The sequence below is a fragment of the Equus caballus genome, chromosome 1, assembly GCF_041296265.1.
Source record: "Equus caballus isolate H_3958 breed thoroughbred chromosome 1, TB-T2T, whole genome shotgun sequence".
Classification (NCBI taxonomy): domain Eukaryota; kingdom Metazoa; phylum Chordata; class Mammalia; order Perissodactyla; family Equidae; genus Equus; species Equus caballus.
In genome coordinates this window covers 134,072,230-134,092,912 of record NC_091684.1, presented here as the reverse complement: position 1 = coordinate 134,092,912, position 20,683 = coordinate 134,072,230, and the positions used below count along the sequence as shown (strand labels likewise).

At 46.5% G+C, this 20,683-nt stretch overlaps 1 protein-coding gene across 17 annotated transcripts in view; it reads right to left on the bottom strand.

The window, feature by feature from the left end:
* The window catches only part of CELF6 (CUGBP Elav-like family member 6), a 29,211-nt gene extending 9,448 nt beyond the window's left edge, over positions 1-19,763 (bottom strand). For 4 of the 17 annotated variants that reach the window (XM_023654223.2, XM_023654228.2, XM_070234106.1 and 1 more), the window contains exons 1-3: positions 19,348-19,729; positions 15,541-15,623; positions 6,690-6,738 (exon numbers count right to left, since the gene is read on the bottom strand). In XM_023654223.2, coding sequence (XP_023509991.1) covers positions 6,690-6,738; positions 15,541-15,623; positions 19,348-19,609 — 394 coding nt within the window. In that variant the 5' untranslated portion in view covers positions 19,610-19,729. Of the gene's footprint in view, positions 1-6,689; positions 6,739-15,540; positions 15,624-19,347 lie in introns of all 17 variants that reach the window. The other 13 variants (XM_023654240.2, XM_070234088.1, XM_070234098.1 and 10 more) reach the window with 8 other exon arrangements.
* Positions 19,764-20,683: the final 920 nt, after the last annotated feature.

Genomic DNA, 20,683 nt, shown 5'->3' with positions numbered 1-20,683 from the left:
TTTCTATCCACTAGCAATGAACAATCTGAAAAGGAAATTGAGAAAATAATTCCACTTATAATAGCATCAAAAAGAATAAAATACTTAGGAATAAACTTAACGAAGGAGGCAAAAGATTTGTACCCTGAAAACTGCAAAACATTGCTGAAATCAAAGAAATTAAATTGTGTCTACAAATAAGTGGAAGACATCTGTGTTCATGCATTGAAAGACTTAATATTGTTAGATGTCAATACTATTCAAAGTGACCTACAGATTTAATGCAAGTCCTATAAAGGTCCTAATGACATTTTTTCCAGAAAAAGAAAAGTCCATTCTAAAATGGAATCTCAAGAGACCCTGAATAGCCAAAACAATCTCGAAAAAGAAGAAAGTTGGGAGTCTCACACTTCCTGATTTCAAAACTTATTACAAAACTACAGTAATCAAACAGTGTGGTACTGGCATAAAGACAGACATACAGACCAGTAGAGTAGAATAGAGAGCCCAGAAATAAGTCCTCATATATATGGCCAAATGATTTTCAACAAGAGTACCAATCTTTTCAACAAATGGTGCTGAGAAAACTGGATATCTATATGCAAAAGGATGAAGTTGGACCCTTACCTTACACCATATAAAAAATTAACTGAAAATGGATCAAAGACCTAACCATAAGTGCTAAAACTATAAAAGTCTTAGAAGAAAACACAGGGAAACCTTCATGACTTTGCATTTGGCAATGATTTCTTGGCTATGACGCCAAAAGTACAGGCAACAAAAGAAAAATAGATAAATTGGACTACATCAAAATTAAAAACTTCTGTGCATCAAAGGACACAATCAGAGTGAAAAGGGAATCTACAGAATGGGAGAAAATATTTGCAAATCCTATATCTGAAAAGGGATTAATATCCAGAATATATAAAGAGCTCCTACAACTCAACAACAACAAAACCCAAATAATCCAATTAAAAAATAAGCAAAGGATCTGAATAGACATTTCTCCAAAGAAAATATACAAATGGCCAATAAGCATACGAAAAGATGCTCAACAGCACTAATCATTAAGAAAGTGCAAATCAAAACAACAATGAGATATCACCTCACACTCATTAGGATGACTGCTATATATATTTTTAAAAAATAAAATAAAAAGTGTTGGCAAGGATGTGGAGATATTGGAACCCTTGTGCACTCTTGGTGGGAATGTAAAATGGTACAGCTACTATGGAAAAAAGTTTGGAGTTTCCTCAAAAAATTAAAAATAGAACTACCATATTACCCAGCAATACCAGTCTGGGTATATATCCAAAAGAATTGAAAGCAGAGTCTTGAAGAGATATTTGTACACTCATGTTCACAATAGCATTATCCACGATAGTCAAAAGGTGGAAGTCGATCAACCAATGAATGGGGAAACATACAATGGAATATTATTTAGCCTTTAAAAGGAAGGACATTTTGACACATGCTACAACATGGATGGACTTTGAGGACATTATGCTAAGTGAAATAAGCCAGTCACAAAAAGACAAATACTGTACGATTTTACTTATATGAGGTATCTAGAATAGTGAAACTCATAGAAACAGAAAGTAGAATGGTGGTTACCAGGGGCTAGAGGGGGAGGGAAATGAGAGTTGTTATTTACTGAGCACAGGGTTTGGGCTTTGTTAGATGAAAAAGTTCTGGAGGTTGGTTGCACAACAATTTGAATATACTTACTACTGAACTGTGCACTTAAAAATGGTAAAGATGGTAAAGTTTATATTATGTCTATTTTACCACAATTAAAAAAAGAAAGTAAAGAAGGGCTTTAAGGAGGGCTAAAAAGTAGGGATTTAGACCAAGGAAATAACAGAGACTCTACCGTCCTTTCATCCTGATCCAGGAGATCCAGGAGGCGAGTAAGAAAGGAAGGCCACGCCTGGGCTTCCAGGTCCCCTTGAGAAGAACTCAGCCTTCAGAGATGCATCTTCCTTCTGTGCAGTCTGTACACCTGTATCTGAAGGGCTTGTCAGAAGTTCAGCCATAGCCATGGCCTAAAAGTGTTACAACAATCAGATTTGGGTGATCCGTTCTGAGTCAAGCTGAAGGAAAGCCTCTCTCTTCACCTTCGGAGGTAGAATGCATTTAAGGAAGTAAAACATTAACTTGAGTAAAGTCTTAAGCAGTACTGTGAAACTTATCTAGTCAGGTCTTAGTTGGAAAAATACTTTTTAGAATTAAATAAGTATAAGGATCAAAGACAGACATGAGTGTCAATTGACTGGTAGAACAGTTGTTGCTAAAATCTATATCTGATTTAGGTCAGAGAATACATCTCAGTACTATCCAATTCTAAAAATTATAGCTCAAAATTTAGCTTTAAGTCAAAGATTAGTTGTTAAACACTGAATAAAATAGAATCAAATAAAAAAATTGGAGAAGATGGCTCACCTAGTTAGATAGTAATATCTGTTTATTACTCAAAATTCAGGCTGATGTTTAACCAAACCCTTGCAAATTCAGGTGGAAATCACTTAAATAATTATAAGATGGTGACAGAAGGGTTGGTGTGATAACAGATAATTGGCTTTTGAGTTAAACCAAATCTCAAGATTAAAAAAGAGATGCTTCACTCAGAGAATGTTTGAAATTTTAAAGTTAAAAAAAACTAAAGTGAAAAGAGTGTATGGATTGATAGTTAACCTATTTCTGTACCTTAGCCATCTTGGGTACATAAATATTTGCTAAGTAAAAAAATACAGCCAAGTTGGGGAATGGAACAAGCAGAGTAATCACCATTGTCATTTATGAATGTATTGATTTCATGTTATGAAATTTGAAAGAGAGGAAAGAATATACAGGAGTTCAACGATTTTGAAGATTTTGCCTTAGGAGTAAAAAACACTTTTCCTATAAAGTTGGTACTTACAGTTTAACTTATATTTAATGATTCCATAATAGAGACAATGTAAGTTAAGAAAAATCAACCACAGTCTCCATGCTGAGCAGCAAATAAAATAGACTGATTTAATTACCATTGTCTGAGGGATTTGGAGATCTCTAGCTCTGGCTTCATATAATTTGAAGTTAACATTTTGAAATACATGAACCTTAAATTTTTATCCAGGCAAAGATTTTAATGTTTACGTTCAAATAAATCCAAATGCTGAGGGAAAGGTTTTTGGCACTAGGTATGTTTAATGTAGAAATGGGTGCCGTTAGTATATTAGGAGATAATTTCATTTTGGAAAATTAGATTCATTTTCCTTTAAGAGTATACTGCTCAATGCCACAGGATATAAAATATAGGCATGGAGCATGGAGTATATGAATAGTGTGGAACTTAGCTGCAGAATTTATGGGAACTGGCTGGGATATATCAAAAGGCTGCTATAATATAGTCAATGAAGACCTGAAGACTTGCATGCCTGTCTGGCACTCTGTGAAAAGTGCCACCAAGGCTGCAGGGGATGGCTGTGGAAGAAGAGGAGCCCAGCAGCTTCTATCAGGCAGATCCTGTTGTGCTGCTACTATTATTGCATTGTAGGCATTAAATGTGCAAATGTTATCAGTAACTCCTAAAGGTAATACAACATATAGTATGTTTAACATATTGGTTATTCCAACCAAAAACCTCATGTCTGTTGATTAAAAATAAGAATACTACTACTCTGTTTCATTGGCATCAAAATTCAAAGGACAGAATGTAAAGTAACTGCTTTTGTCAAAAAGTTCCTGTGTGCACAACAGAATACTCCTTTATGGCAGATGGTCTTTGGGCAAAAGAAGCACACCTGATAGGTGTGGTTAGGCTCTCAGAGTGTTGGTCCACTTAAAAAAATGGAATTAGTTGCCAACATTTAATACAATTAAAATGTAAATGTTCCTTTAAATCATGACAGTCTCACCCATTTAGGGTTGCTGACCTGGCTCCTGTAGCATTGAAGTGGTGATCCCTGTTTTATGGGAATAAAAATCTAACAATTCCTTTTAGAAGAAAATGGCAGAATTTTGGACAGTTATATTTGCCTGGATACCCCTCAGATTATGTCTGATATGTATGATACCAGTACCCTTATCAGATGTAGAAATCATTATTAATCAATTGTAAACTAAGGGATTTAATTTCAAGAATAATAAAAAAAAATATGCAGGCTCATAGGCTTAAATATATCAGGACAGGTGTGACCATTAACTCTGAAAGTTCATAGAATGTTTGGGGTCACACAGATAAGACTTGAGTGGGATAAGCTATCCCACCTTGGTGTTAAATGCTACATTTCAAAAGCAAAATCCAATACCATTTTTAAAAGTTAAGTTTCTAGAGCATTAGCTTGTGTTAAAATTCAGGAGAGAGCTGAACTCACTTTAGAAGAGATATATGACAACATTGAAGGAAAGGGACACATTTTGATTAGTAACAACATTATCTAACAGAGATCAGTTGGTAGTAAAATACTTATAAATTGTAGACCCAACTGTTCTGCAGGATTCAGTACATAGGCCTCCGCTCTCCGGAATATGTGGCAGGGAACATTTGGTGACTCTGAGTGGGAGCAGGGAAGAATTGAGAGATCTGGTCAACCAAACCTGTGACAAGGATTATCCACGGATACATTTGGAGACTATGCTTACTAAGAGCCATCACTTATCAAGAAAATCTATGTAACACCTAACTACTAAAATTATGATTTCTACTGCCACGTAGACCTCTTTTCAGCTAGAATTGCTTTTCCTGCCCTCTTGAGCCTTCCCTGAATCTGAACAGGTGTAAAGGTGGGATGCCACATGTACAGAATTTGTCAATGACATGACACCTGAAAAACTTGTACAAAATGGGGAAGTGAAATGCAAAAACTCAGGCTGATGCTACTGCTTAGGGCCCAGAGAGGCAGGACACAGGGACCAGGCCAAGCAGAAGCATTATCGGCATGGAGGCCTCTTTTGCGCAGCTGCCCTCAGCCTGACAAGATGTGTTGGACTCCAAGCAGCAGAAGTAGTGCCCTCAGCAATGTGGACTTAGTCCCTGAACCAGACTCCAAGTTGCGTCATGTTCTTCTGAGCTCTGTACATGCTGTTCCCACTGCTTGAAACACTTGCTCCTTCACTCCTCCTTTATTTGACAACTGCTTGTTTATCCTTGAGATCTCAGCTTAAATATCACTACCTCTGGGAGCCCACCTTAATCTCTCTTAGGTGCCCCTTATTTTGTCCCCACACTCCCCCCCCCCAGGACTTGGAAAGCACTGATTACACTGAATTATAACCTTGTTTACTTGTCTATATTCCCTCATGGCTCCAGAGCTGGATGAGGCCAGGTTCCAGGTCTGCCTTGCTCACATCTGTATTCCTAATGTGGAGTAATTTAATCAGAAGATGTTGGTTGGATGGTCGAATAAACTACAGCCCAACCTGTTTGCTTCTTAGCTCACTCAAGTATTCTCAGCTGGCCTCTCAGCTGTGGGACTATTTAGTGTTTGTGGGCAGGGCTTACAAGATGGCCAACAATGGCCTTGATGCCTAACAGAGTTTTCCAAGAAGCAGAAATTCTTGGGAGAAGTGAACCAGAGGTTTGGTATGCAGCCTGGAACTTCTCAAAAACCTGCCTGGAAAGAATGAGATGGGAAAGGAGGATGTGCGTGTGGAGGGGAGGGAGGAAGCTTAGAAATATCTCTTCAAGACAAAGTAGGGATGATCACATCTTGACCAGAAATCAAGAATTAGAGACCAGAGGTTGGAGAATTTGAAAGGATGAAGGAAGGATTTCTTGTAGGAAAGAACTCCACAGTGGATCATGAAGCTACCAGAGCCCCTTGTAGGTATGAACACTGAGTATAAAGTCTGAGAGGGTGTGCAGAATTAGTAGGAGTTAATAAATGTCTGTCAATTGGCTTCCATTCTCTCCTTGATCTTGGGCAGCCTCTTTTGCCTAACAAAGCCACGGCTGATCTTGGGTAAGGCAGGGAGAGAGTCTTATCCAAGGGAGAGAGTCAGCAGACACCAGGGAGGGCTATAGGCAGATATCCTGGAATTATATAAGAACCAAGGGTGAGAAAGACACCAAGAACTGACATCAAAAGCTAACATTGCTTTTCCAGCATGGAAGCTAGCCAGAATGCATATGGTTGTTAAAAAGCACAAGCTCTTTAGCCCTCCTGTTCTTAAGGAGCATTGATCTTTCTGCAATAGGAAACAGTGCAGCTAAAAACTTTGAAGATTTTCCATGGTCCTCAGCATAGAGTCAAATTCCTTAATATGGCCTACAAAGTCTGTCTTACCAGCCTCATCTTTTACCATGAGTAACCAGGCAATTGCAATGAAGGAATGAGTGGCCCCAATCCAGAGTGGACTGGGTTATCTGTAAGCAGAAGAATCTGGAAAAGGAGAATAAAACTCCAGCCTGGCTCTTCAAAGAAACCTGGAAGTTCCACCTGGAAAAACAAGAATGACCTCTCTCCAGGGACAAGGTGGCAAGAGCTCCCTTCCTCTATCTCCAGCATCTTCTTAGGCCCTGTCTGCCTCTTCTGAAACTAGGGAACCCAGGACCCCGTCCCTCCTCAGTCTGAGCTGGGAAGGCCCAGCGTTTCTGGTGCCAAGCACTTGTCCCCCTGACCCAGGGAGACTCTAGTAATAAACCACAGCTACGACTGACTCCAGGACTGAGTCTACCATGCCCTACGTGGATAGTACCCTGAGGTTTGTCAAAACAGGGAAGTTACCTCCTCGGCCCTCACTGGCAGCCGGCTTCACTTGGATCGGACGATTCATCTGAAAGACATTGGACCAACACACCTAGTCAGCATGTCTGCCTGGCCCTAGGGCCCTGGCTTCTCCACCTCTGGACTTCTCAGGATCTAAGCCCTGGCCCCTTTGAACTCTGTACTCCATCACTCTCACACTGGGACTATAGATTTTCTGCAAGCTTCTTTCCTTAAACCCAGGTATTTAGAGGGTGCTGAAACCTGAAGGGTTGGGTGATAGGAAGCTCAGTGGCAAGCAGAGAATGAAGTATGGTGGCTAAAGAGATTCTCCTGCTTTGGGCTCTGGGCAGGGACCATGTGAGGTCTGTCCCTCTGGCTCCTGGACTTCCTTAAAGGCTTTGGGTGAGAGGAATTGGGTGGTAGGGTGGAATTGATACTGAAGATTTGTGTTTTGTGTCTAAAACTGAGAATATGATTCTATGTGTCATTTAGATTAAACAATCTGGGAATCAGATTTAGTGCTGTCTGCCTCCAACTCTGCCATTTAATGGTTGTATGACTTCAAGTAAGCCACCCTCTCTCAGATTCAACTCATCAAATGGAGAAAACCTTCCCCAAGCTTCCATGATATCATAGTTTCTACACTCACCCCCTCAGTCCTCTCCCTGGGTCCCCCTTCTCCTGAGGATGCTGGAGTTCTCCAGGGCACCATCCTCGGCTCTGTTCATCTCACTCTTCCCATCCTTCCTGGATAGTCTTATCCACACCCACAGCCTCAGCTTCTGTCCCCACAGCGATGACTCAGAACTCTGTGTCACCAGCTGACACCTCCCTCCTGAGCTGCAGACCCATGTGCCCAGCTGCTTGCTGGACATCTCAACTAGAAAGTCCCACTGGCACCTTCCACTCGATACACCCCAACCAGAGCTCATCTTTTTGCTCAAACTTTATCCTTCCAGTCATCCAAGCTATAAACCTGGAAAGTAGCTTGACTTCCCCCTTAATCCCCCCCACCACCACCAACAAATTTCACCTTCTAATTCAGGGGTTCCCTGATCAGACATAGATAAGAATCACCCGGGAACCATATCAGACTCTCAAGTTGGGGGATTGTATAATTTGTAAAAGCTCCTAGGTGATTTTGATATACACCCCACACATCCCCATCCCCCACCAACCTGAGAGGATTCATGATTGAATCCCCATCTCACCTTCCTCTCATGGGTGTTGTGGGGATCACATGAGATAATGGGGATGCAAAAGGTCTTTGTAAACTGCCAAAAGCTGGGTGCGTAGGATGTGAGGAATTATTGTTGGGGGGCAGACAGCTGAGCGCCGGGAGGAAAGAACAGCAGCCTTCCTCTTCGTGGAGGAAGGGGTACTGATGCTCATCTGGCCTGAGAAGGTGATGATCTGACCCCCTCCCCTCAGGAAATACACTGCTTCTGCACCAATCAGGGGCCACTCCATCCCCTACCAATATGCTCGTTGCCGAGACAACAGGCAGCTTCCTGTTACCATAGCCACAAGTGCTACCCGGTAACCATGGTAACGCCCTGGCAGTCACAGTTGAGCAATTTCCTTTGGATCAAATTTGGGGGTGGGGGAGTGGAGAAGGTTTATTTAAAATAAAAAAAAAAAGGAAAGGAAAACAGGCCAAGCCTGAACCAGCGCAATCCCCCTCCCGCCCAGGACTCAGATTCTTCTATGCTCTGACACACCCACTCGCTGGTGGTGGAGCACCTGCAGTGTACCAGGCTGTGGGTGGGGGCCAAGACACCAACAGGACTCAGGCTGCAGTCTAGAGGGGATGACAGATCAATCCAAGCAGATTAGGGCAAGCTGGACAGGTCTGGACTGGCCTGGACCAGGGACCATGAGGCAGGACCCATCCCTGGGCATGGCCACCTGTGATTGTGGAGGAGAGACCAAGAGATAGAGCCATGGAGAGCAGAGACACAGGGAGAGATGAAGAAACACAGGAAGACAGAAATGATGAGAGAGAGTAAGAGAGAGACCTAGAAAGGAGCAAGGAAAGAGAAATACTGGTGGAGATGGGAAGGAAACGAGGGGATATGGGATTAGGAAGGGGATTCAAGAAAGGTAGGGAGGAGTGTGGCAGGGAAGAAGGAGAGAGGGGTAGAAGTCTGGGGTGGGGGGCAGTGAGGGTGAGCAAGACCATCATTATTTTATTAGTTTTTAAATAGATCCTCAGAATTTTTCTCTGGAGCCTAGACTCACGAGCACATGTGACAGCAGTGGTTTCCATGGCAGCTGCCTCCCTGGCTGGGTTCCTGGGGAGATAGAGCTCATCAGTGCTCTGAGGGATGCCCCTTTGCCCCCTCCCACACACTCTTCGATGGACAGTGGGCATTAGGTGGTAGGTATACATCCCGCATGGACCAGGCAGAGTCTAGGTCTCGGAAGCTAGGCTCCTAGGCTTTCTACCACTTGGGCATGTTGCTAGCATTTCATGAACTCTGTGAAGACCCTGGGCTGGGCCCTTCAGGGGGGACAGCGATGACCCTGGGGACCCTGTCCTCAAAGGCTCACAGAGGGAAGATAATGCCACCATTTCCTGAGAGCCCACTATTCACCAGGCCCTTCCTGGGGCACTTTACATACATTGTCTCTAAATTCCTTCCAACATCTCTGCAAGGTAATTGTCCCCATAGTATGGATGAGAAAGCTGAGGCTGAAGGAAGTAAACCACTTGTCCAAGATCACATGGTGAGTAAGTGATTGAGCTGGAATATGCCCCCAGGTCTGTCTGAAGCTGAAGTCCATGATTTGTGCATTGTGCTGCTCAACTCTGTTCTTAAGACATGAACACAAATAATGAGGCACAGAGGGACCAGGGACTTAGGAGAAATGCAGGGTGAAATGCTTGGAGAGAGGCTGACTCAGGAAAAGTTTCATGGAGGAGGCAGAGTTTGACCTGGGCCTTGTGGAACTAGGGTCATCGGGCCACGTGGAGATCATGGGAGAGGTAGGGCTGGAGGCTGAATACTCCAAATGACTGGGGTATGGAGAGGGAGATGCAAGTCTGAAGGAGCAAGGATTCTTCCACTGGACACCTGGAACAGAGGTAGCCAGGGCAGAGCAAATTGCTTCTGAGTCAGAGAGTCATGGATTTAAATTCTGGTTCCAGCAATGGCAACTTCTCTAAGATCGCTGAGCCTCAGTATCCACATTAGCAAAAGGGTGAATCATGATCCTAACTTGCAGAGTTGTAGTGAAAATGACAAAGGCTAGATCTTAGAAGGTGTACCAGATGTAATAATTTTTTTAATGGAAGGAAGTGAAACTGAAAGATGGGCAGGGACCAGATCAAGGCAGATTGTGAAAACCACAACAAAGAATTTTGACTTTGTTGTATTTCCAGGGCAACAAGGATCCAGGGAAGGATATTAATTAGGGGAATAATCCAGTCCTTTTTGTCTTATGAAGGATCCCATGAGCTGTCACCACGCAGAGAAACGACTGGAAAGGGAAAGATTAGAGGCAGGAAGATCAGTGATACAGGTAAGGGGTGAGGTGGACCTGGACCAGGGCAGAAGGAAATGGACAGATTCAAGAGATGTTTAAGAAGAATTTACTAGACTAAAATTCTGTTGGATGTGGGGTCTGAGGGAGAGGAGGGAATGCAGGCTGACTCTCAGGGTTACGGCTTAGAGGTTGGGGAAGTTGGCAGTTTGGGAGTTTGGAGGTGCAGGGAAGTCCCAGGGGGAGGAGCCCAAGAGGATGAAGACAGAATTGGGGAGAATAGTGCTTCTCACGGCTCTTGGCCTTCAGTCCCTACTGGGAAGCGGTTAGGGAGGACATCCAGGATTTAGGCATGCTCTGTGTGGCTGGAGGAAAAAGAGAGCTGCCCACAAGAACTGCCTGGGCAACACTCCCCTGCCTTGTTTCTGCCACAGCCAGGGGAGGGACGTGGGAGTGGGGTGAGCTAACTATAGTTCCCCTTTGAGGAAAATAAGGCATCACCTCCTTGCCAAGAACTTGTCATGGGACTTCAGGTGAGCTCTTGCCCTTGGCTGAGCACCTATTCCCTTGAGATTTTCCCTGGTGTAGTCAAGGCCCATGTCTGCTTCAGGGCCCAGCCCTTGAGGGAAAATCAAGGGAGAGAGTGTCAGAAAGAGGTGAGAATGACATACTCCAGGCAACGGAGTGGGGAAGGTTGGAGGCAGCACAGACACACATGAGGCCCTGGTCCTTCTGCCCCCATGAGCAGAAGTGAAGGCAAGACCATAACCCTTCTCCCTCCTTGACTTGCCTAAAATTCCTGCCTTGGGCTCAGCATTATGCTCTTCAGACTCTTCTGTCCTGATTCCAATTAGTTCCTTCACTCAGCACTCATGCCCTCAGCCCCTTGCCCCGACCATGGGAAGAGTGTTTATCAGAACCTCCCCCAGAAAAGGACCACTGCTGGGTCTAAGAGAGGTGTCATGGACGAAAGCAAGGGTGGATCAGAGAAAAAGCAAACTTCACCATTTTCAGCACTTTGTTCTACCTTACCCTCCTCCTCTAATTCAATCCACTACCAAATCCCATTGATTCTAGAATGTGTATGGATATCCTAAATAGCTCTCAAGCCCATCCTCTCCTCCCCATCCCTGCCCTATCCCAGCTTCAAGGCAGCAGCATCATCACCTGTGCTCAAGCAACAGTGTCCTAAATAGTCATCTGCCCTCAATGTTACTTCCTCTCCAACCCAACCTTCACACTGTTGCCAGAGCGATCTTTTAAAACCAGTCCCTCACTCTTTCCTGCTGAAAAGCTACCCACAGCTGTCCATTGCAAGCCTCCCAATAAAGCCCAAGATCAGCCAAAACTTGTAAGTCCTGTCTACCCTGCTGCCCACAGGCATAATACTCTCCATTCACGTGGAAACTTAGCTGTTTTTGCTGGACACTTTCCCTGCCATTTCTCACACTGTCCCCACAATTCCAGAAGTGGCTTTTGTCTTCTAGATTTCTAGACCCTCAAACATGGTGAAATATGATCATGATTCAGCTCAGATAGCATCTCCTCTGCAAAGCATCTCCTCCCTCCTCACTTGTGATGCCTCTTTTCCATGCCCAGAGGTCAACCCCATGAGATGCAAGGAGTTTTTTTCTGGGCTGGAAGCTCCTTGAGGGCAAAGGCTCCAACTCCTTCACTGGGCAGCTGCTAGCACATATAGTGCCTTCATGTGAGTTACAAAAACACACTCCTCCAACCTTGCAGATGAATTAGGGAAAAAATGTGTCCCTTCCCTGGGCTGACACAGCTCTGTGATAATGTTCACAGCTTGGTCAATCAAGCATGGCTGGATTTTAGCCCACATATGCCCCCCTTTTTTCTTTTGGTGATGAAGATTGGCCCTGAGCTAACATCTGTTGCTAATATTCCTCTTTTTGCTTGAGGAAGATTGTCACTGAGCTAACATCTGTGCCAATATTCCTCTATTTTGTATGTGGGACGCTGCCACAGCATGGTTTGATGAGCAGTGTGTAGGTCAGCACCCAGGATCCAAACCTGTGAATCCCGGGCCGCCAAAGCAGAGCGTGCCAGACTCAGCCACTACACCACCAGCTGCCCTCCCCAACATTTTCCCTTTTTACTCAAGCTGTTTTGTGCAGGGCACAAGCTGCAAAAGCAAATGTACTCAATTATGTCTGTCTCCTTCACAGTGTTTGAAAGAATGGATTCCCAAGGGAAAGGGGGTCATGAGAAGGAAGGGAGAGAGACAAGTAGGAGGGCACCTTCTGAATCCCAGAAGGTGGGGCTGAGGTTGAACCTCACCTTCTTCAGGTGGATTTTGGAATCTAAAGTGAGGCTGAAATAAGTAGCTCCAGCTTCATAGGGAAGAAGCTACAGATGAGATGGACCACTGAGGTTTTAAGGAAGTCCTGAGAAGGGAGCCAAGCTTTGCTAGGTGTCAGAAATTAGCAGGAGGCAGGTGGAGGGGACCTAAGAGGGAGTCCAGTCCAGCAGATATCATGAAATTTCCCCTTTGGATCCAGGCTTTCTCTTTGAGGTTGACCCAACCTTTCCTGGTCCCACAGTGACAGTTCTGAGTGTTTCCAATAGGAGCCCAGATTGAAGTCTTGTCCCTGCTTGTCTGGCAGATTGCAGCTGTGCCCAGGACCCAGTGCCCACAGAGAGCTGGGCATCCTCCTCCCTCCATGCTGGTGGGCGTAAGGCCAGCTGACTAAACCTGCTGCTGGCCGTGGCAGGCTCAGAGGAAAGACTGATGGCACGGACATTGCTGGGGATGGCCAACAGAGCCATCGATTTTCGTTTAGGAGAATAATTAAATATTAATTTTCACTTTGTTAATCTGGGGAGGGTGATAGAGCCAATCCTGGCAGTACCAGAGGAAGCCAGGCCACGTTGGAAGCCTGCAGATGAAAGAGTTGGAGGCAGCAGATGTACCCAGTCACCATCCCCTCCAGAACCTTACATCTCTGTCTGCCACCACTTTGGCTCAGGTAACAGTGCAGTGGGTAAGTGAATGAGTTCTGGAGCCAGACTACTTAGGCTCAAAACCCAGATCTTTCCTTTAGCAGCTACATGAACTTGGGCAAGTCACTTCTTTTCTATGACTCAGTTTCCTCATCTGTAAAATGGGAATGCCAATAACAACACCTTCTCCATAGGGGATTAAATGACTTCGAACATGTAAAGTGCTAGGAACACTGTCTGGGATCAACAAATGTTCGTTATTATTATTTTTCTTTTTTCCCCCAGAAATTATCCCAGTATTCTAGGGCTTCACAGCTCTTATCTTATGTGCCCTCAGCCTCATAGAGTCCCCCATGTCCCCGTTATCTTGTGGAGCCCTGTGGCTGGTTGAGGAAGGATTTTGTTCTCCCAAAGTTCATCCTAATTTTTTCAGTGCCTTGCATTTGCTTTTAGGATAAAGTCCAAAGCCCCCAGCCTGGAATCCAAAGTTTCCTCTTCAACCACTGTCCTCTGTGGATCTTCTTTCCAGCCTGCCCATGCCCACATGGGCCTTCCGCCACACTCCCATCCCCATTTCACACCCATCCTGTTCCTTCTGTCTCTGCACCTTTACCATGCTGTTTCCCACATGGAATGTTACAGTTAATCTCATTGATTCTCAATTCTAGCAGCAGAAGTCATTTACTCCCATAGTTGGATGAATAATGACTTCTACTCCTCCTCCTACTAATGCTGCTGTTACTATTACTACTACTACTACTACCACCAGCTAACTCACCAGCTAAGTATTGAGTGCTTACTCTCTGCCAAGAACTGTGCTCAGCACTTTACACGACTTAGTTCATTTAATTATTACAACAACCCTGTGAGTTCCATTTTACAAATGAGGAGGTTTAGGCTTAGAGAGGTAAAGATTTGCCCAAGGTCACAGAGTGAGTGAGTAGTAGGGTCTAGATCCAAACCCAGGTCTGTCTGACTCCACAGCTTGCATACAGAAGGTTGGTAAGGGTGATAAGCTGGTGTTACTTGACACTGAGTCTTCAAGAGTAAGGCTTGAGTTGCTTCAATTACTGGGATTGGTTCTAGGATCTGACACCCCATTGCTGTACAGCTCCAATTCAGAGAAATGATTCCTTTATACTGATCTGAAATTAGTGTGTCTGTTCTTTATACCCACTGCTCCTGACTCTGCCCTCTGGGGCCGTCCATAAAAAACCAAATCCCTCTTCAGACTCTGAAGGTAGTTACCTCCCTCCCACCCCCCGCCAACAGTAATATTTATTGCGATCTTACTCCGTGCCAAGCACTTGCTAAGCCTCAGTTTATCCTCACAATAGTCCAGTGAGCTAAGTGTTAGTATAACCCACTCCTAATAGATGAGGAAATTGAAACTCAAGGGTCTAAGAAATGTATCTGGAGACACAGAACTTCTAAATGGCAGAGCTGGGACTCAAATCCAGTCTATGAGACTTGAAAACTAGTATTCTTAGTTATTATATTATGATGCCTCTCTATTAAAGCCCCCACCAAACCCTATCTTCTCAAGCTAAATATCTTCCAATTTCTTCAAACTGTCATCCCATGATATATTTTATGTCCCCATCCCATCTCGGTCTCTTTCTGGTAGGCTAATGACCCTCTTAAATCTGAAACCTAGAACTGGATATAATCCCAGGTTTGGCCTGCGCAGGCATTTGAATAGTGCTCTTGTTCTGGACACATCTCTCCTCCGACAAGAGAAAATGAGGCTTTATAGTATGACTTGCTCTTGGTGAACCCATGCTAGTTCCTAACAATCACTACTTTCCTCCTGCCATATAATCAGTAAATCCCACTTTGCCTTTTGTCCAGTGAGTTGCCATTAGCCAAGGCCATATCAGGTGTTATTGATACACAATGGCCTAGCTGCTCATAGAATCAGGTCTCTCTTAACTTCAGCTAAGTATTTGGGGTATGGAAGGAAGGCAATCTTGGTGAGCCAAGGTCCCCCCAAAAACCATTACAGGAAGAGGACCAGAGGGAAGTGCCATCAAGGACCTTAGGGCTGGTGAAAATGGGATACCAGCCCAGCAGAGCCTCTACACCATATATCTACATACATGCTCACACCAGTGACAAACACCTGAAGCCATGATTTTAGCTGAGGTGGACAAATCCCAGCATAGCCCACAACACTGATACGTGTCCTAAAAGATAGGGTGGAACACTTGGCCCCAAGGGTCTTGACTCCATTTTTTTGAACCAGAAGACTATTCAAAGAACCTGTAACAGTTCAGGGAATAGGTAAGCCCACTCCTAGAAAGATGACTCTGCTTCTAGTTTCTGGTCCCAACCCAGCCCCTACATGCTGCTTTGGCATGCACATAGGGCATGTCCCCAGCCTGAGGTGCTTCCCACCCCCCAGCCCTGTTGGACTTACCCCTGGCAGGGTCTTCTGCTCGTGCAGTGCACTCTGAGCCTTGAGAGCAGAGTCCCGGGCGCAGTAGGTGAGGAAGGCACAGCCTGGGGAGGAAGAGGCTGGCTCAGGGGGTTTCCTGAAACCCCCAAATACTTTTTCTTGGGAGACCCCATTAAGTTGACAAACTCAAGGCCACTCTCCTTTAAACAAGGACACTGCTTCTGAGATGCCTTCTCTGCCTCCCACCTTCTCTGAAGAGAGGGGTTTCATATGCCTGTTTCCCAGGCTCTGGCTCCCTCTCATTTGCTCCTGGCCTCTTGCCTAGGGAACATGTGTACTCATACCCAGTCACATGCTCATACAATCCCGCAGATCCCTGCCCCACTCCAGCCATAAGTCCTGTTGGGGTTAAACCTCCCTAAGCGGCTTTGCCTTCGGCTTTAACCTCCCTTCATTTTTGGATGCATACTCACTGTCTCTCAGAATCAGCCTAAATTCCTTCTCAACTCAGTTTCAGATGGGAGGAGGCAGAAAATGAGGAAGAGGGATGGGAGCCAAGCCCAGGACCCCACAACTCCTTCCTAACACCTCCTTCCTCCAAATTTGAAGCTGAGGAATGGACTAATCTGAGGCTTGGAAGGTGGGACTGGTTTATGGGCTTCCTGTAAGTGGGAGTTTCCAGGGACCGCCAATCCTATCCAAGGAGCTTGATCTGTCAGCTCTCCCAGGGCTTCAAGATAGGGCCTTTTAAAGGGTTATTGTGCTCCAAATCTGACTTCTCTAAAAGAGCAAGTAGATACAGGGCCAAGAAGGAGTCTGGGTTGAGCCAAAGGGTCAGTCCTATCCCTCTTTGTTTAGCCTCAGAACCTGTAGCCTGCTAGGAAGCACTGGGGCAGGGATCTCTTCCTTTCCAACAGTCATTGAGCAATAACTCATTCAGAAAATATTTATTGAATACTTACTTATCATTGTGAGCATGGGGACAAAGTGGCAAGGAGACAGACACATCCCTGCCCTCATGGGGATTATGTAAAAGATTATGAGAGGCACAGAATTGAGTCCCAAGAGTTGAGGAATGTCTCAAAGAAGTCCTCAATAACAAATCGGGGTTAATCAGGTGACAAGAAGGGCGGTTATTATTTCAGGCAGAGGGAATAGCACATATGAAGACCGAGTCAAGAATTTGGCATGTTGGGGAAATGATTGGAAAGCTAGTATGGTTGGAGATTGGTGAATTGGCACAGAGTGGCCAGTGAGATGTGCAGGGATCAGGTCATCTATAACCTTGTATGCCTCAGTCTGGATTTTGAACTTTTTCCTAAGAGCAGTGGAGAGCCTCTAAAGGGTTCTAAGCATGGTTGTGACATAAGATCTGTGTTTTCAAAAAGAGCCTTCTGAGTGTAGGAAGGAGAAAGACCAAAAGACGAGAAAGTGGATGTGGGAAGTTATTAGGAGCTTGGTGCAGTTTTCCACTTAGACCTCAGCAGACTAGAAAGGCAAATGGGAAGATTTTCTCTCATATCTCCTATGTGGCTGCCCTGTTAAAGTGGGTGGATATCTGTCACTCATTGAGTTAAAGAGAACTTAGAGAACTCCTGGGACAAACTCTTTTCATACCAATAGGGAAACTGAAGCCCAGAGAGTGTGTCAGTGGCAGGATAGGGTTTTGAATCTCCTAACTCCTAAGTTGAGCTTGTTTTCAAAGTACTGTGGCTGCCTCCCTTGGTACCCAGCCATCAAAAGGAAAATGAATCAGTCTGGCTTTTGGACATCACTGTTGCTGGGGAGAAGGTGGGGAAGATGTTGACTTGGAGACCCTCCCCAATCATCTTGCAAGGCAACCCTGCCTTAGAGAGTTGTGGGTTGTTTTGGGGATAAATCACCAAACACCTGATTCCACTTACATCTCTGCTTTATCTTCTGCCACCAAGCCTTATCATCTGATGTCAGAACTGGGCAGGGCTGGGGACTTGTCTGAAAGGCTCAAGGGCGCCGTTGCTGCCTAAAGGAGCCCTATGTGGACTTCCTGGGCTAGGGGGTGGAAGAATGGAGGGTGGAAGGCAGAGAAGCATGGCTTGAGAGAAAGATGAATGAAAAAACAGAAATAATTGGAGCTAAATGGAGGGAGAGAAAGAAAGGATGAGAGAACATTTCAGAGCTTCTGATAGTGTTCAAGTGGGAAGAGTGAGAATTAAAGGAGTCTATACACTTCCCTTATTGTACGGATGTCCCAGAAAGATTAGCTTGTGCATACATACTGAAATAAATGTCTAGAAAATAGGAGAATAAGTTGATATGGGGTGGATGAACAGCTGGGCAGCTGGACTGCATTAGAAAGAATCTGAACGGTATAGTCTTGTCCCTTCGTGCCCCCTTTAAAATAACCCCACCCCAAAGGGTGGAAAATTCAATGCTAACTAGCTGGTCCTGGACCTTCTATGCGTATTCTCCTGAAGTCCCTATATTAGTGTACCTGGGAACACTCCAAGGCCTCTCACTTTAAAAGAAGTGGCAGCCTGATTCTAGCTCTTAGCCCTTGGGAAAGTACCGTTAGCTGTTACTCAGGGCCCACCACTTCTCTCCTAGAAAGATCATGGAGGATAGTTGGTGGGCTCCCCCTACCCCAAATCCTGAGACTGCAGCATGGTGAAGCTGGGGAGAGATAAAAGTGTTTGTCCTCAACTCATTTCCTTTCCATACCCATGTGTGACATGTGACTCTGGCTCTCTCACTCCAGCCCAGCCTGGACAGAATTTTCTGCATGTAAACAAGCCTCCTCCCTCTCTCTACAGGAAGAAAGGGGTGTGGCTGGACAGGACTGTGGTGCCTCTATCTCTGTAGCAAGGACAGAGAGAAGACCCCTTTCTGCCTCTTCAACCTGACCCACCCTGAGGCTCTGGTCCCAGGACCAGCCTGTGAGGGAGGGAAAGCAGGAGGAGATAAAGAGGATTGGGGAGAGGCAAAGATGAGGCACAGGAGTGGGAAGATTAGAGAATGAAAGTGTGAGTCCAGCTGAAAGGAAACCTGAGATGATGGGCACAAGGTGGTAGGAGTTCCCAGCTGAGGTCAGGGTTCTGGACTCAAATCAGAAGATGCAGAGTGTTGGGATTCTGGGGGCTGGGGGGGGGGGGGCGGTAGGAGAGACTGGGGTTACTGTTAAACATGACAGTGGAATTTGGAGCTGAGAGCTTCCTGGGAGGGGAACTGGATTTTGTGAGTCAGCCAGGCCTAGGTTCTGAAGAAGGGCAGAGTTTGGGTTTGTGGGGTTTTAGGTTGGCAGTGTAAGAGTCAAAAGAAGGCCCTGGGGGTTGGCTGGGCTTGGAGGCCAGAAGAGGGGTGCAAGACAAAGATATGTGTGTGAGTGGTTAGGCCTGAGTAGGGTGGCATCAGATGTGGGGATTTGGAAATGACTGGCTCCAGGGTTTGGGAGATTGAGGGTATTAGAGATCTAGATGGTGGATAAGTTTCCAAAAATTCCAGGATTTGGGATGTCTGATGGGAGGGATGGAGGGTCCAACTGAAAGGTGGGGACTGTTGAGATGTGAAAGGTGAAGGGTAGGGAGTTGGAGGTTGGAGTGGAGAACACATTAGGGGACCAGAGTGATGATCAGAGGAAGATGTCAGACAGAAAATTCTGGGTTGAGGGCTCTGCGATCTGGGGAGGAGTCTGGGCTGAAGTGGGGTTGGTATTAGACTGGTGTTAGACTAGCTCTAGGTAGGGCTAAGGTTGGGGCTGCGGTTGAGGCTAGGATTTGGGCCGGGTCGCCCTCTAATCGGATTGGGGCTAGGCTGGGCTGGGCTGGGCTGGGCTGGGCTGACCCCGCGCACCTTTGTGGAGGCCGGTGAGCCGGTCCTTCAGCACCGTCAGCTCGTAGATGCGGCCGAACTCCTCGAACAGCGGCTTGAGGTCCTGCTCGTCCAAGCCCCGCGGGATCTGCCCCACGAAGAGCTTGATGGCGTCGTGGTCCTTCATGGGCACGGCAGGACCTGGGTTTAGCCCGCTCATGCCGACGCCGCTGTCCGCGGTGCTGAAACCCAGGCGCGGGCCGGGGCCGGCGGGCGGCGCAGACCCTCCGGGCGCCGCGGCCATACCCCCGCCCGGTCCGCCCTCCCGCCGGTCCCACCGGTCCCGCCTGTCCCACCGTCCCCTCCCTGGACCGGTGGCGAGGGCCAGGGGGGAGGGGGCGGGGCCCAGGCGGCGAGGGCGGGGGTGCTGCTCAGGGGGCGGGGTCCGGGTGGAGGGGCGTAGAGGGGGTGGGGCGGGCGGGAAAGGGGCGGGGCCGGGGGCGGGGCAGGCCCGGGCCGAGGCGGCGGGACGCTGGGGTCTAGCTTGAGGTGCCCGCGCGGCGCTCTCTGGGCTCCCGCCCGAGCTCTCCCGGAGCCGAGCCCCGAGCCCCAACCCCCGTGCTTGATGACGTCAGGGAGCTGGCCGCCGAGTCTACGCAAACGATTTGCATAATAAGGAAGCAGCGACCAATCAGAGCTGGAGTTGACCGGGTTCGGCCGGGGGCGGGAGGGGCTGCTGGGCTCACGCGCTCCTGCTCGCCATGGCAACCGGACCCTCGGTTGCCCTGTGTGTCGAGTGTGTGCGGGCGTGGTCGTGGATCGCGCGTGTGCGCCTTGGACCGCGTGAGTGGAAGTAGCTTCGTCATGAGTGGTGATGTCTGCGGGAGTCGGAGCTATCCCCCTCCTCACACACAGGCACACAGAGGCGCACACCTCCAATCACTGGAGCGTTTCCTGCGGGGGCGGATGGGGATTCCTCTTCTCCATTCCCATTACCAAAGCCAGTTCCTCTGAGCCGATCCCACCCCGCCCCATCATCAGGCGTCTCTCTCTTCGGTGGCTTCAACCACTTCCTTACCCACTAGCCTCAAACATGTTCGTCTCCCCTGCATCCCCCCCCCCCAAATAAAAACATTTTAAATAAATAAAACAAAACAAAAACTCCAAAACACTCCTTGAACACAGATTCCTCCTCAGGAGAGTGAGGGAATTTATATTAGCCATATTTGTTCAGGTGCCTGGTTCATCCCAATTCCATGAGCTTAGGAGTGTTATCCTCCTTTTCTGGAAAAGGAAGCTGAGGGTCTGAGGGTCAAGGAGGTTAGGAGCAGGCCCGCCCCTATCGTCTGCTGGGCCCAAGGCAAGAAATGAAAATAGA